This window comes from Colobus angolensis, unplaced genomic scaffold (assembly GCF_000951035.1).
Source record: "Colobus angolensis palliatus isolate OR3802 unplaced genomic scaffold, Cang.pa_1.0 Scaffold101, whole genome shotgun sequence".
Classification (NCBI taxonomy): domain Eukaryota; kingdom Metazoa; phylum Chordata; class Mammalia; order Primates; family Cercopithecidae; genus Colobus; species Colobus angolensis.
Genome location: NW_012111031.1, coordinates 101,619 through 117,866, shown reverse-complemented (window position 1 = coordinate 117,866; position 16,248 = coordinate 101,619). Strand labels below are relative to the sequence as shown.

Below are 16,248 nucleotides of genomic sequence, written 5' to 3'. Positions count from 1 at the left end.
CAGGCTGGTCTCGAACTCCTGACCTCGTGATCTGCCTGCCTTGGCCTCCCAAAGTGCTGGGATTACAGGCGTGAGCCACCGCGCCCGGCCCCTTGTCACTTTTTTTTAATGTGCAGAAGAATCTTTAACAAAATAGAACCAAATCACTATAGCACTACAAGGAAATTTGAAGCTCGCCTACTCTAAAAATTGTCATTTATAGAAAAGGAAATTGAGGCTCAGATAGGTTGAATGTCATTTATAGAAAAGGAAATTGAGGCTCAGATAGGTCCAAGGTCCCACCGAAGAGATAAAGCCAAGGAACAAGCCAGACTGCTAAGGCTTTGATTCAACCCGTTCCCATTATTTGCTTTAGCTATTAAAAACTGGGGGCTCGGGCCAGGTGCCCTCGGGCCAGGTGTTTTGTATTTTTGTAAAAATACAAAAGTTAGCCGGGCGTGGTGGTGGGAGCCTGTAATCCCAGCTACTCGGGAGGCTGGGGAAGGAGAACGGCTTGAACCTGGGAGGCGGAGGTTGCAGTGAGCCAAGATCATGCCACTGCACTCCAACCTCATGACAGAGAGAGACTCTGTCTCAGAAAAAAACAAAAAAACAAAAAAAAAAACTGGGGACTAGTAGAGAGTAGTCTTGACCTTCTGATGGAATGAACTTGGACTTGAAAATCTGTGAACAGAAAAACTATCAGGAAATTCCTAATTGTTTCCCATATTTGATATTTTACTTACCAATTGCTTCTCTACTTTCAGCTTATATTGTTGAGCTTCAAATTTTCTCTGAAGGTACTCAGCAGGCCTTAGAAAATAAGAATGTTTGGCTTAAGTAGAAACTTTAACAAATCTTACGCACCAATTTGACAAGTAGATTTTCAGTTTAGTAATGAGATTCACAATTCACTGGTGGCTTGAAGTTGCAAGTTCAAGAAGTAGTTCACAGTTACAGAATCTTTACATTGGAAAATAAAATTTTGGAATCAAGAGGAAAAAAGGATAAAGAGTAACAAGTGAGGATACAGGAGAGGATTAAACAGAAAAATATTCTTATCCAGTAATTTTTCTTCAGGGCAAGATTCAGTCCTTCCAATCTCTGTAATATGTTGTGGGGAGGAAAACAGACCCAGACCCAGAAATTCTCATGCTTTGTGTAGGTGTGTAATGTACAGGTTGTTTCTCCTGATTTAACAATGGCGGCCGGATGTGGTGTCTCACGCCTGTAATCCCAGCACTTTGGGAGGCCGAGGTGGGTGGATTGCCTGAGGTCAGGAGTTCGAGACCAGCCTGACCAACATGGTGAAACCCCATCTCTGCTAAAAAAAATTAGCTGGGCATGGTGGCAGGTGCCTGTAATCCCAGCTACTGGGGAGGCTGAGGCAGGAGAATCGCTTGAACCCGGGAGGCAGAGGTAGCAGTGAGCCGAGATCGCATCACTGCACTCCAGCCTAAGTGACAGAGCGAGACTCCGTCTCGAAAAAAAAAGAAAAAAAAGAATGGCTGCATATCTGTTTCCTGCACTACATACTGAGCTCCCTGAGAGCAGAATGTGTCCCTCCATCCAGCCCTTTATCTCCACACCTAAATGCTTAATGAGAAAAGAAATCATGGGTTAGCTGTCTCTCCAAATGTTTAAGGTATTTTTCCAGCACAATTTTAATCAATTCCAGTCAAACAATTTTCAAGTTTATACTCACATTTTATGTATCTATCTTTTTTTTTTTTTGGTAGAATTTCCTATAAAACATTTCTGTAACTACTGGTTGTTAATAAAAACCGCATTTCAGATCATAAGTTTTTTGGAATATGAGTAACTTCTAAGGCTCCAAAGACAGAACTGTCATTTCAAAAACAACTCCTTTAGGAAGGAACATCTTGATAAGCATCCCCAATTTACAAAGAGGCAAGTTAATAATCAGGGGTTTAGAAACAGGATGAAATGACAAGCTAAAGTCTTTGAGTCTTAGTTCCTCAGCTGTGAAGTGGGCACGGTGCCATTTCACAGGAATTGATACAAGGATTAGAAGAGATTAGGGCTGTGAAGTGCCTGACACACAGACAGCTCCTGAATCAAATGAGGGTAAATTGTAAGCACTCATCTGTCTCAAAAGCCTGACTGGCACATATATCAATATCTTCATGAGAAAAATGATTCTGACACCCAGGGGCCATCCCAAAGACATTCTCTATCTCTCTGTCTACCTATTCCCTTTCCACCCCCAAAATTCTATACAAATTCCTCTTCCTCAGCTGGGCACAGTGGCTCACTCCTGTAATCTCAGTACTTTGGGAGGCTGAGACGGGTGGATCACAAGGTCAGGAGATCGAGACCATCCTGGCTAACATGCTGAAACCCCATCTCTACTAAAAATACAAAAAATTAGCCAGGCATGGTGGCGGGCGCCTGTAGTCCTAGCTACTCGGGAGGCTGAGGCAGGAGAATGGCATGAATCCGGGAGGTAGAGCTTGCAGTGAGCCAAGATGGGGCCACCACACTCCAGCCTGGGTGACAGAATGAGACTGTCTCAAAAAAAAAAAAAAAAAAATCCTCTTCCTCCATCCCATGGCCTGTAATTAGACCTCCAGCAGACAGAAAGTTGGGGATGGGGGAGTATACAAAGAGGAAGGGTTACCAGGCATCAAAGGGGCATCCAGGAAAGAGAAGGACCCTTCCTATTGTTTCATGTGAGAGCTTGGGAGATAAAATCACACGTGGTCAAAATAATTGATAGCTTGACAGCTCTCAAATCTAGACAAACAGTGGAAGATATATTTTCCCAGTGGTTGAGAAAAGGGAAAGGGATTTTTGTGGCTGCTCCCAGTTCATCTGTAAAATCTACATCCCTCACTAATTGAGTCCAATATGGGTATTACAATTTGAATGAACGGAAGATGCAACTTTTGATAATTGTGGAGATAATTAAAAATGTGTTATGAAGATAGATAAAAACCACAACAGTGCCCAATATCTTTAAAGATAAAACATCTGCTTTTCCCATTATATGTTTCTGAAGAAATTATTTTCTTATCATTCTTATCTCATTTTTACTATTAATGAGATTACCATCACATAGTCTCTTGTATTTTTCATAATTAATCCAAAATTTCAACAATAAATAACCACAGTTGCCAAAGTAACAAATTCCTAACCCTGAACAAAAAAAATCTGATGACAAACACTTTTTAAAAAGAACTCTTAGACTTAAGTCTTCAGGCCTGTGTTAGGCGTCAATTATTCTGGACACAGGAATATCGACATCAGTGTGAAAAAATTTTGAAAATATTGTAGATCTGCAGAAATCTATTATGGAGTAAAATTTTTGAAAATCTACCATAAGAACAATTTAAGAATACTATTTTCTTTCTAATATGTCCATATTTTGAAGATCTCTAGAACATAAATGCTGAATGAAATGTATCTTATTTCTCAAAATGTCTCAAATGATCATTTGATTTTAATGATTCAATTATTGATTCATATTAGTAACCTCTTTGAGAAATGAAATATACACAACTATTTTTTCACTTGCCATATAGTGGAATTTAGCAGGAAGAAGAAAGAATATTAAAAGGGCAGAGGTATGGGTCTGTGCCTACAGTTAAGCAGTTCTATGAATAAGAAAATAAGCTAGATCAGACTTGAGATGAAAAAGGGTTAAGGGGAAAAGAAGATAATTTATCAATTACTTATCAATTGTGATAATCTATCAACACATTTATTGCTTTATTACGAGACTCTGTTACTTCAATAGGCTAAATTATAATACACATTACACAATAATTACAACACTTCTCACAGTGTATGTAATTCCCACGTAATTTGTAAGAACATATAATTGTTATATGCTTGAGATGTCAACAGATTTGATTTGTGTAATATATATGACATTCTGATGGAAATAAAAACAAAATCTTTCTAACAAAAAAAAAAAAAAAGGCTGGGCATAGTGGCTCACGCCTGTAGTCCCAGCACTTTAGGAGGCCAAGGCAGGTGGATCACATGAGCTCAGTGGTTGCCTGGTGAGAGGGTACCTGAGAATTTGAAGAACCAACTAATGAGCAGGTGTAGGGCTGACATAGAAAGAGAGACTAACATGGCCAGGCATGGTGGCCCATGCCTGTAATCCCAGCACTTTGAGAGGCCAAGGCGGGCAGATGACCTCGAGATCAGGTTGGCCAACATGGTGAAACCCTGTCTCTACTAAAAATACAAAAATTAGCCAGGCATGGTGGTGCACGCTTGTAGTCCCAGCTACTGGGGAGGCTGAGGCACGAGAATCGATTGAATTCGGAAGGCGGAGGTTGTGGTGAGCTGAGATAGCACCACTGCACTCCAGCCTAGGCAACAGAGCGAGACTCTGTCTACAAAAGCAAACAAAAGAAAAAGGTCAAGGGAACTATGTGTTTAAAATGAAGATTTGGAAAGTTCTTCTTGGATTATTTGTGTTAGGAGAATTTGGATTTCAGAATAATTAATGTTAATATACAAAGATATTTTCAGATTAATCAAAGCTTAAGATAGACCACAATATTACCATTGACTTGGGGATGGATCATGCCTCTCTTCCTGACTGTAATCCTCAACTCCAGTATTTTCTTGAGGAATAGGGTGATAACTTGGTTCCTGGGCTCTCCTCCTCAGCATATCAAGTTGAGCATAATAATAATCATAATGTCCACACACAGCCGCAAGTTTAGGCCTTTCTATCATTTTTATCTGAAGAAAAGAAGAGGGGATGTTTTCAAAAACCATAATACAGGCCGGGTGCAGTGGCTCACATCTGTAACCCTAGCACTTTGGGAGGCCAAGGCAGGTGGATCACCTGAGGTCAGGAGTTCAAGACCAGCCTGGCCAACATGGCAAAACCTCGTCTCTACTAAAAATACAAAAATTAGCTAGGTGTGGTGGCGCACACCTGTAATCCCAGCTACCGGGAGGCTGAGGAAGGAGAATCGCTTGAATCTGGGAGGTGGAGGTTGCAGTGAGCTGAGATTGTGCCACTGCACTCCAGCCTGCGCAACATGAGTGAGACTCCATCTCAAAAAAAAAAATAATAATAATACAAATTTATAATACTTGACAATATGACAGTGACCATAGCTAAGACAAGGCATTGAAGGTGTATTTTTGCTGTTTTTCTACTACACTTGTTTTTCAGAATAAAATAATCTTAGAGTCCCCAAATCCTAGAGTACAAAAAGACCTAAGTACTATATAGTATAGTGGTTTACAATTTTGCTAAGGTATAGATACGAATCATGCATACTTCATGGCTAGTATATAAAACGTACTTAGCTAGTGAGTATGCCCAGCCAATCCAAGATCCAAAACTAAACTCAGAATTATTGTTTTCTATTTTTCTTAAACTCATTTATACCTTACCATACTTTACAGGAAAATAAAAAGTATCGTGAAACTCACACATATGGGGATTTGCAACATTTTTAGTTTTTGATCAATTGACTAAACGCAAAATGGCATCATGACTTAAAGAAAATAAGATGCTGAATCAGAGTCATTCTTCCAGAGAAAATATTTAAAAAGGTCATATAACAGCTGTGATGGACATATTAGCATCCCAGCCCTCACCACCCAACCAGAACAGAATGAGAACAGGAAAACCAGAAATGACAGTTTATCTTAGAACTGAGTAGAAGCCACTGAGCTAGAAGACGAGAAATGGATCAAATTAAGATATAAAAGACAGTTAAGACTTTCTTGCTAAAGAGCAAAGTGGGGTCAATTTAACCTGAAGTGTGGCAACTCTGTCTAGTTGACAGTTTACAGTTAATAATAAAAAGAGAAAAATAGATGAAACTACTGCAAAGACCTAGGAACTAATAGTTGGGAATATGAATAATGAAAACAATTAAAACCAAAATGTCCTCATATAAAGAAATAATATGTTATATCCTTTGTTCTTTTTACTGCTATATGGTTCATATATATGTTAGATTGGACCATATGAAATTACATATAATTGGCCGGGCGCGGTGGCTCACGCCTGTAATCCCAGAACTTTGGGAAACTGAGGCGGGCGGATTGCGAGGTCAGGAGATCGAGACCATCCTGGCCAACATGGTGAAACCCCGTCACTACTAAAAATACAAAAACAAAATTAGCCAGAGCGTGATGGAGGGCGCCTGGAGTCCCAGCTGTTCGGGAGGCTGAGGCGGGAGAATGACATGAACCTGGGAGATGGAGCTTGCAGTGAGCCGAGATAGCACCACTGCACTCCAGCCTGAGTGACAGAGTGAGACGCCATCTCAAAAAAAAAAAAAAAAAAGACATTGTGCAGAATTGACCATCATTAATCTAGGAAAATGGCACTTTCATATAGTTCTATTTAAATATTTAAGTAACTGTATAAAATTTAGTTTATTAATCTAAATACAAATTATATGTTTATTTTTTAAATATTTTCTTTTCTTTATAAATTCTGAGACAGGATCTCACTCTGTCACCCAGCCTGGAGGGTTGTGGTGTGATCATAGCTCATTGTAGCTTCAAACTCCTGGGCTCCAGGGATCCCCTGCCTCATCCTCCCAAGTAACTGGGACTACGGGCACATGCCACCGTGTCCACCTAATTTTTTTTTAATTTTACTTTTTGTAGAGGTGGGGTCTCAATGTGTTGACCAGGCTGGTCTCGAACTCCTGGGCTGAAACGATCCTCCTGCCTCAGCCTCCCAAAATGTTGGATTACAGTCATGAGCCACTGCACCAGCCTATTTTAAAGTAAGAAGTAGTTTTCCTTGCTTTACAATTTCACCTGTATACAACCTAGAAGAAAATACTACTAATTACTTGTTGAAAAGTGGTTAGAAAGAGAAAAGTATTGAAAGGCAATGAACAGTTTCTTTAAAATTTTTTCTAATATCCCAACAGTAATAGGAATATCAGAGGTAGTTCCTGTGGAAATCAATTTTACCTTTTCAAGGAACTGGAAAAAATGTCAATGTGTTCAACAGTTCTCATAATTTAATTCATCCTCAAATCTTTTAGATGTGTTTTCTCTTCTACAGGTCTGATAAAGAGTCCTCTGAGTCACAATATACTTTTCTTATTTCTTCAATAAAATTAAGCCCTTAGGCTGGGCACAGTGGCTCACGCCTGTAATTCCAACACTTTGGGAGGCTGAGGCGGGTATATCACTTGAGCCCAGGAGTTCGAGAACAGCCTGGGCAACACAGTGAGACCCTGACTCTACAAAAAACAAAAACTAGCTGGGCATCATGGCACATATCGGTAGTACCAGCTATTCAGGAGGCTGAGGTGGGAGGATCACTTCAGCCTGGGAGGTCGAGTGATGTGGTTTGGATTTGTGTCTCTGCCCAATCTCATGTTGAATTGTAATCCCCAATGTTGGAAGAGGAAGCCTGGTAAATGGATCATGGGGGCAGATTTCCCCCTTGCTGTTCTTGTGATAGTGAGTGAGTTTTCATGAGATCTGGTTGTTTAAAAGTTTGTAGCAGCTACCCCTTCACTCTTTCCCTCCTGCAGATGAGCCTGCTTCCTTCTGCCATGATTATAAATTTCCTGAGGCCTCCCAGTCATGCTTCCTGTACAGGCTGCAGAACTGTGAGCCAATCAAACGTCTTTTCTTTATAAATTACCCAGTCTCAGGTGTTCTTTATAGCAGTATGAGAACGGACTGACACAACACATTGGTACCAGGAGTGGGGAATTGTATAAAGATACCTGAAAATGTGGAAGTGACTTTGGAACTGGGTAATGGGCAGAGATTGGAAGAGTGTGGAGGGCTCAGAAGAAGACAGGAAGATGACGGAAAGTTTGGAATGTCCTAGAGACTTGTTAAAATTATAGTGACCAAATTCTGATAGTGATATGGTCTATGAAGTCCAGGCTAAGGAGGTCTCAGATGGAGATGAGGAACTTATTGGGAAACGGAGCAAAGCTCACTTTTGTTATGCATTAGCAAAGAGGTTGGAGGCATTGTGCCACTACCCTAGCGATCTGTGGAACTTTGAACTTGAGAATGATGATTTAGGGCATCTGGCAGAAGAAATTTCTAAGCAGCAAAGTATTCAAGATGTGGCCTGGCTTCTCTGGCACCCTATGGTCATATTTGTGAGCAAATAAATGATGTAAAACTGGAGCTTATACTTAAAAGAGAAGCAGAGTATAAAAGTTAGGAAAGTTTGCAGCCTGGAAAGAAAAACCCATTTTCGGGGGAGCAATTCAAACCAGCTACAGAAATTTTCAAAAATAAAGAGAAGTCAAATGTTGTTAGCCAAGATAATGGGGAAAATGCCTTGAAGGCATTTCAGAGACCTTTGAGGCAGCGCCTCTCATCACAGGCCCAGAGACCTAGGAGGGAAGAATGGCTTTGAGGACCAAGCCCAGGGCCCCACTGCTCTGTGCAGCCTCAGGACATGGTGTCTTGCATTGTGGCTGCTCCAGCTCCAGCCATGGTTAAAAGGGCCTAAGGTACAGCTCAGGCCATTGCTTCAGAGGGTGCAAGCCGTAAGTCTTGGTGGCTTCCACGTGGTGTTAAGTCTGCAGGTGCACAGAGTGCAAGAGTTGAGGCATGGGAGCCTCCACCAAGATCTCAGAAGACATACGGAAAAGCCTAGACGTCCAGGCAGAAGCCTGTTTCAGGGAGACCCTCCACTAGGGCAGTGCAGAGGGGAAATGTGGCATTGGAGCCTCCATGCAGAGTCCCCGCTGGGCACTGCCTAGTAGAGCTGTGAGAAGAGGACCACCATTCTCCTGACTCCGAAACGGTAGACTGAACGACAGCTTGCGCCACGCATCTGGAAAAGCCGCAGGCACTAAACAGCAGCCTGTGAGAGCAGACGCAGGGGCTGTAGCCTGCAAAGCCTCAGGAGCAGAGCTGCCCAAGGCCTTGGGAGCCCACTCCTTGCACCAGTATGCCCTGGATGTGAGATATGGGGTCAAAGGAATTTGGAGCTTTAAGATTTAATGACTACCCTGCTAGGTTTTCAATTTGCATGGGGACTATAAACCCTTTGTTTTGGCTGATTTCTCCCTTTTGAAATGGGTGTATTTACCAATGCCTGTACCCTCATTGTATTTTGGAAGTAACTAACTCGTTTTTTATTTTACAGACTCACAGGTAGAAAGGACTTGACTTGTCTCAGATAAGACTTTGAACTGTGGACTTTTGAGTTAAATGCTGAAATGAGTTAAGCCTTGGGGGACTGTTGAGAAGGGAAAATTGTATTTTGCAATGTGAGAAGGACATGGGAATTGAGACGGGCCAGAGGTGGAATGACATGGTTTGGATTTGTGTCCCTGCCCAAATTTCATGTTGAATTGTAATCCCTGATGTTGGAGGAGGGGTCTGGTGGAAGGTGATTAGATCATGCGGGCAGATTTCCCTCTTACTGTTCTTGTGATAGTGAGTATGTTCTCATGAGATCTGCTTGTTTACAAGTGTGTAGCACCTCCCCGTTCACTCTCTTCCTCCTGCTCTGGCCATTTAAGATGAGCCTGCTTCCTCTTCTGCCATGATTATAAGTTTCCTGAGGCCTCCTCAGCAATGCGTCCTGTACAGCCTGCAGAACTGTAAGCCAATTAGACCTCTTTTCTTTATAAACTACCCAGTCGCAAGTAGTTATTTACAGCAGTATGAGAACAGACTAATACATCAAGGTTGCAGTGAGCTGAGACATGCCACTGCACTCTAGCCTGGGTGACAGAGCAGGACCCTCTTTCAAATAAATAAATAAATAAATTAAGCCCTTTATCAAATGAAGGGCAATAACTTAAACAATCGGTTTTTTAAAAAATGTTTACATACCAATACATTTTCTAAAATGTCTATATATCAAGTAAACACTTAGTAAATATACTTCCAAATGGTTCTCTAATTTTACCATGAGCCTTCTTTAAAAATACAATTCTTTAATTAAAAGACAACAGCCATTTTATCATTTACATACCAGAAGCATTTCACTAGTATGACCTAAAAGATTCAACACTGCTGAAGTGAATTCAAATAACTAAACACAAAGAATCGCTAGGGAAATATCAATTATTATATCATACAAACTTCTCAATCCTACACGTTAGAATTAAGAATATTAAATGCAGACTGTTTTCTGTTGCTATATTACTCACTTTTCCTATACAGAAAAACCTTACTTATTAGAAATAAGAATAATTTCAGTTATAAAAAGAAAATTAAACCTCAAGTATACTTGTAAGGGCATACAGCATCGTTTTATAAAATATAAAAACTAGAAGTTGTCCAACAAAATACCATTATAATGCTCAGTACAGAATACCTTATTGTAAGTACAAAATTTGTGGACTCCAAACAATGAGCTTGTACCTCATGAACATGTGCTGATAGGTCTGTCAGAAATACCATAGCTTAATGGGTTAAAAAAAATAGAATGAATAAGACCTACTATTTGATAGCACAATAGACTGTCTATAGTCAATAGTAACTTAATTGTATATTTTTAAATAACTTAAAAGAGTATAACTGGGTTGTTTGTAACTCAAAGGATAAATACTTGAGGGGACAGACACCCCATTCTCCATGATGTGCTTATTTCACATTGCATGCCTGTATCAAAACATCTCATGTACCCCATAAATATATACACTTAAAATGTACTCACAAAAATTTTTTTTAATTAAAAAATTAAAGAAAAAGAATATAACAGCCGGTTGCAGTGGCTTATGCCTGTAATACCAGCACTTTGGGAGGATGAGGCAGGTGGATCAGAAGGTCAGGAGTTCGAAACCTGTCTGACCAACATGGTGAAACCCTGCCTCTACTAAAAGTACAAAAATTAGCTGGGGCCAGGTGCGGTGACTCACACCTGTAATCCCAGCACTTTGGGAGGCCCAGGCAGGCAGATCACAAGGTCAAGAGATCGAGACCATCCTGGCCAAAACGGTGAAACCCCGTCTCTACTAAAACACAAACATTAGCTGGACATGGTGGCACACGTCTGTAGTCCTAGCTACTCAGGAGGCTGGGGCAGAAGAATCACTTGAACCCGGGAGGTGGAGTTTGCAGTGAGTTGAGATCGTGCCACTGCACTCCAGCCTGGCGACAGAGCGAGACTTCATCTCAAAAAAAAAAAAGAAAGAAAGAAAAGAATACACCATAGTTAAAAAAACACAAAGGAGGGTTTAGAACGACTTATGGATCTGGCCTTCTGGGCTCCAGCTGATGGTCTCCATTCATTTCTATGCAATATAGCATTCCTTTTAATTGGCGCAGATATCCTTGATCTTGGTGGGCACTTTCCCTGGAATTTCACTTTTTGTATTTTATACTCTTAATTAACCAAAATAAAACAGCTTCAATTTTTGAAAAATTGTACATCTTTAATACTGATACTTGTAAGAGTATAAATATAAGCTACATTTCATAACACAGTAAGTTTACTTTCTAGCCAGAGATATGTTACACACAGTGAGAGAAGTATTGATCAAAAATTAATATGCATTTTCTTTAAATGAAAAAAACCTTTTTTCAGAGTCCCTTTGCATATTTCTAGTATACATAACATCACTTTTTTTCAGAAAAATAGAAATTAATATTAACTTTTACAGAAACAATATGTATGGGGTAATAATAAAAGTTATTAAATTTGGTCATTAAAGCTTGGGTTATCAGGCCACTCCATTCATGCCACATTGTTTGGAATATATGAGTAGATCTTCTCTCTTTTTTTTTTTTGTTGGGACAGTCTCGCTTTGTCACCCAGGCTACATTACAGTGGCAGGGTCTCAGCTCACTGCAACCTTCACCTCCCGAGTTCATGCAATTCTCGTGCCTCAGCCACCCAAGTAGCTGGGATTACAGGCATGGGCCACTAGGTCCAGCTAATTTTTGTATTTCTAGTAGAGATGTGGTTTGGCCACATTGGCCAGACTGGCATCAAACTCCTGGCCTCTAGTGATCTGCCCACCTTGGCCTCCCAAAGTGCTGAGATTGAGGTATGAGTAGATCTTCTAATGCTTATCTTTATCTCCATCAAAATTTGTTCTTGAGCTGGGTAAGGTGGCTCACACCTGTAATCCCAGCAATTTAGGAGGCCAAGGTGGGAGGATTGTCTGAGCTCAGGAGTTTGAGACCAGCCTGGGCAACACAGTGAGACCCCATCTCAATAAAAAAAATTGTTCTTGTTCTCCTGTCTTACCTATATTAGAAATATGGACAATACACTGTCCCATACTTTGTACTTGTCTATTTTCTAAACAGTCTCAGTCTAGACTGATATACAACGTCAGTCAAATTAAATGGCAAAGAGGTTCATTCATTTTCTCCTTAACTTTCCTCGATTTTAAAATCTCTCTCTCAATGGATAACATTTCCCTATCATGAATTCCTTTGAGAGGTTTTCTGCTTCTCCTAATATTGTAAGTCCAGGCATTCAGTCCAGGACTAAATCCTGGGGCTTTGACTTTCACAGCACCAAATGAATTAGTAATTTTCTCTTTCTTAATGCACCCCTCCCTCTGACACACAGCTTAGCTGATTCCTGACACCAGGACTAAAATAGTTTTCTCCAATTATTACTACCATAAAGTATCTCCTGCCTTCTTTGGGAACAACAAAGTAACAGTTCTCACTGTTACCAATTAGGCCCCAAGATCCTAACTTCAGCTCCAATGGTCCTTTGCAACAGAATTCTTAACTGCCAGTCTATCCTATTTCAGAAAAATAAGTTTCATCTCATCATCCATGTCTATCTGCAACCTCCTCCCACTCTATCCCTTCACTACACAAAAGTTAAGTTTGGGCTCAGCCTCTTCAAGCATCTCTATTAGCATGTCCTCTGCTTCATGAAGGTTTCCTGACTAATGAGAAGAAATCCTGCAGGTCATGCAAAAGCTAAATATACAACTTTCAGGCATACTCACTAGTTGCCATTTGACAAGATGATTGTTCTCCTGCTTATACTGCTTGTGTTTCTTAAATGTCCACTTTCAAAATGTTTGGTGAAATTTCCTTGCATTACTCTCTGTGTGAGACATGTGTAATAAATGCTTTTGATTGCACGGCAAAGTCACACTTACTCTGGACAACCTTCCCAGCCTGTCGAGAAGCTGGCGCTCCTGCTCTGCATATAAGCATGTGATTAAATTCTTCCTGAATGACCTAAAACCGAACACACGTGTCAAGGACCTACAAACCAAAATCTCTGCCAAAATCCAAACAGTCACCTCAAAACTCACCTCAGGAGTCAAATATTTGGGAATAAGATTCTCTAAAAAGGGCCTTTTCAAAATGGAATTTATGGATGGTCGGTCTCGAGGAGATACTTGAAAGAGCTGAGATATCAAGGAATGTAGCTCACGCGAAAACCTTGGAGATATTGGGGCAAAATGTGCTTGACAAATCTTCAGAACCAGCTGCTGTAAGTTGTTACCCTCAAACTGAAAGGACAAGGAGCAATCATTCTAAATCAGAGTAAAGTTACTAAAGTAACAAATAATAAAAGTGTTAAAGTAACAAACATACCAAGAAGCAAAACAATGTTTTTAAACTGTAGTTAGAAGCAGTAGGGTCATCTGTAATCCCAGCAATTTGGGAGGACAAGGCAGGAGGATCACTTGAGCCCAGGAGTTCAAGACCAGCCTGGGAAACATAGTATTAGACCTCATCTCTCCAAATCATGGCTTTTAAAAATTTGCTGGGCTTGGTGGCATGAGCCTGTGGTCCCAGCTACTTGGGAGGCTGAGGCAAGAGGATTGTCTAAACCCAGGAGGTCAAAGCTGCAGTGAGCCATGATCACGTCACTGCACTCCAGCCTGGGTGACAGAGTGAGACCTGGACTCAATCAAAAAATAAAAAAGAAGCACTATGGTCCACCCTAAATTGTTTTCAACAACTAATCTTTCATGAGCAGATACTGCAGTTACTCAACGAGATGCCATGTTATTTAAAACAAGTTTTTTTGTTTTAATTTTGTCTTATTATCAAAATAATGTTTACTCATAATAAAAAGCTGGAAGGTATAAGAAGTTATAAAGACGGGGAAAATACGTATAATTTTACCCCACTCAGAGTATATAGCTCCTTCTGATCTTTTTTTAAAATGATGTTTATTTTACAAAGTTGAGGTCATATTGATATGAAATTTTATCTCTTGCTTTTTAAAATTCACATAAACATTATTTAATTTCCTCTAAAATGCTTCACAGACCAGAAAATCTTCTATTGTATGAAACCAATAGTTATTTATACATAATAATATTCAACACCATGGTGTAGCAATAAAGGTACACATTGGCCGGGCATGGTGGCTCACACCTGTAATCCCAGCACTCTGAGGGGCCAAGATGGGGAGATCACCCAAGGTCAGGAGTTTAAGACCAACCTGGCCAACATGGTGAAACCCTGACTCTACTAAAAATACAAAAAAATTAGCCAGGCATGGTGGTGGGCACCTGTAATCCCAGCTCCTCGGGAGGCTGAGGCAAGAGAATTGCTTGAACCCAGGAGTCAGAGGTTGCAGTGAGCTGAGATCATGCCACTGCACTCCAGTCTGGGTGACAGAGTGGGACTCCATCTCAAAAAAAAAAAAAAAAAAAAAAAAAGAAGTACACATTTTGGTCAGAAATTGGCTGTGCAATCCTTGACAATAATTAATAATAACAATAATGACAGCTGTGGAGAAGAGTTGATGTAGCAGGTTATCCTGAGAAAGGCCTGCTTACAATGTTGGCCTGTGGCTGGTGTCTGGGAACTAAGATCTCAGAAGAATTCCCACCATTCTCTGAATGTTGAGAGTGGCTCTCTCTGCCTCAGCTATTTATAGGAACAATATGTTTATGCTGAACACCTGCTTTCTTTCCAGGAGTCTGGAAGTTTGGCATATGCCAGGTAAAGGGTACCTATGTGACCAGTTCCCAATAAAAATCCTGGGCACTGGGTATATCCAATGAGCTTTCTTATAGATCGCATTTCACAGGTGACGTGGGTAACAATGCTGGAGGATTTGGCACATCCCATGTGACCTCTGGGAAAAGACTCTTAAACAGTTGTGCCTGGTTTCCTATGAACTTTGCCCATGTACATCTTTCTTTTGCTGAACGTATCTATTCACACACTATTTATTTATTTATTTATTTTTATTTTTTATTTTTTTTTGAGACAGAGTCTCACTCTGTCACCCAGGCTGGAGTGCAGTGGTGCGATCTCAGCTCACTACAAGCTCCACATCCTGGGTTCATACCATTTTCCTGCCTCAGCCTCCCGAGTAGCTGGGACTACAGGCGCCCGCCACCACGCCCAGCTTTTTTTTTTAATATTTTTAGTAGAGACGGGGTTTCACTGTGTTAGCCAGGATGGTCTCGATCTCCTGACCTTGTGACCCACCTGCCTCGGCCTCCCAAAGTGCTGGAATTACAGGTGTGAGCCACTGCACCTGGCACTATTTATTTATTTTTTATTTTTTTGAGATGGAGTCTCACTGTCACCCAGGCTGGAGTGCAATGGCGCGATCTCAGCTGATTGCAGCCTCCACCTCCGGGGTTCAAGCAATTCTCGTGCCTCAGCCTCCCAACTAGCTGGGGCTATAGGCACATGCCACCATGCCTGGCTAATTTTTGTATTTTTAGTAGAGACAGGGTGTTACCATCATGTTGGCCAGGCTGGTCTCCAACTCCTGACCTCAAGTGATCTACCCACCTCAGATTCCCAAAGTGCTGGGATTACAGGCATGAGCCACCATGCCAAGCCCACACAATTTATTTTTAATGGAAATATGCTACACATACTAGTCTCCAACTTGGACTTTTTACTTTATAATATTGTTTGGACATCTTTTCATGTCATCTATCATTATTTTAAGTAACTCATCCATATAATTTTTAACAATCTAATAAAACCAAGCATTAACCTTTTTCTCCTATAAGTTAACTTCTTTTCTATAATTCCAGTAATTCAAGATTAGTCTGACAACGAGCATACTTACAGGATGTTTGAGTGTGCAGAGCTCATATAAGACGCAGCCAAGAGACCAAATATCCCTAAAGAAGATAAGAGTTTACATGCCAAGAAAATATCCGTAATTCTTAATAAAAGCTTTTATCCTTACAGTGCCTTAAATTTGTGTCACTTTACAATTTAATATAAGTTGATCAGTTTTTACAAATGCTTTCAGATATATTATCAATTCTTATTAGAAGATAAGAGGTAAAATGAAAATCATTTGTAGTTTGTCCGATTTCTAGTCGAAGAAAGGCATACAAACTTTGCTACAAGCTGGTGGTTTGATATTTAGTTCAGCTTCCTGCTCAA

The 16,248-nt window shown here is 40.5% G+C and overlaps 1 protein-coding gene across 1 annotated transcript in view; it reads right to left on the bottom strand.

Annotated features, from left to right (window-relative positions):
* The window catches only part of LOC105510597 (serine/threonine-protein kinase Nek5), a 64,256-nt gene that overhangs the window by 23,306 nt on the left and 24,702 nt on the right, over positions 1-16,248 (bottom strand). Inside the window, exons 8-13 of the mRNA XM_011940479.1 lie at positions 15,923-15,977; positions 13,179-13,379; positions 13,020-13,101; positions 11,114-11,271; positions 4,523-4,704; positions 726-792 (exon numbers count right to left, since the gene is read on the bottom strand). Coding sequence (XP_011795869.1) covers positions 726-792; positions 4,523-4,704; positions 11,114-11,271; positions 13,020-13,101; positions 13,179-13,379; positions 15,923-15,977 — 745 coding nt within the window. The remainder of the gene's footprint in view (positions 1-725; positions 793-4,522; positions 4,705-11,113; positions 11,272-13,019; positions 13,102-13,178; positions 13,380-15,922; positions 15,978-16,248) is intronic.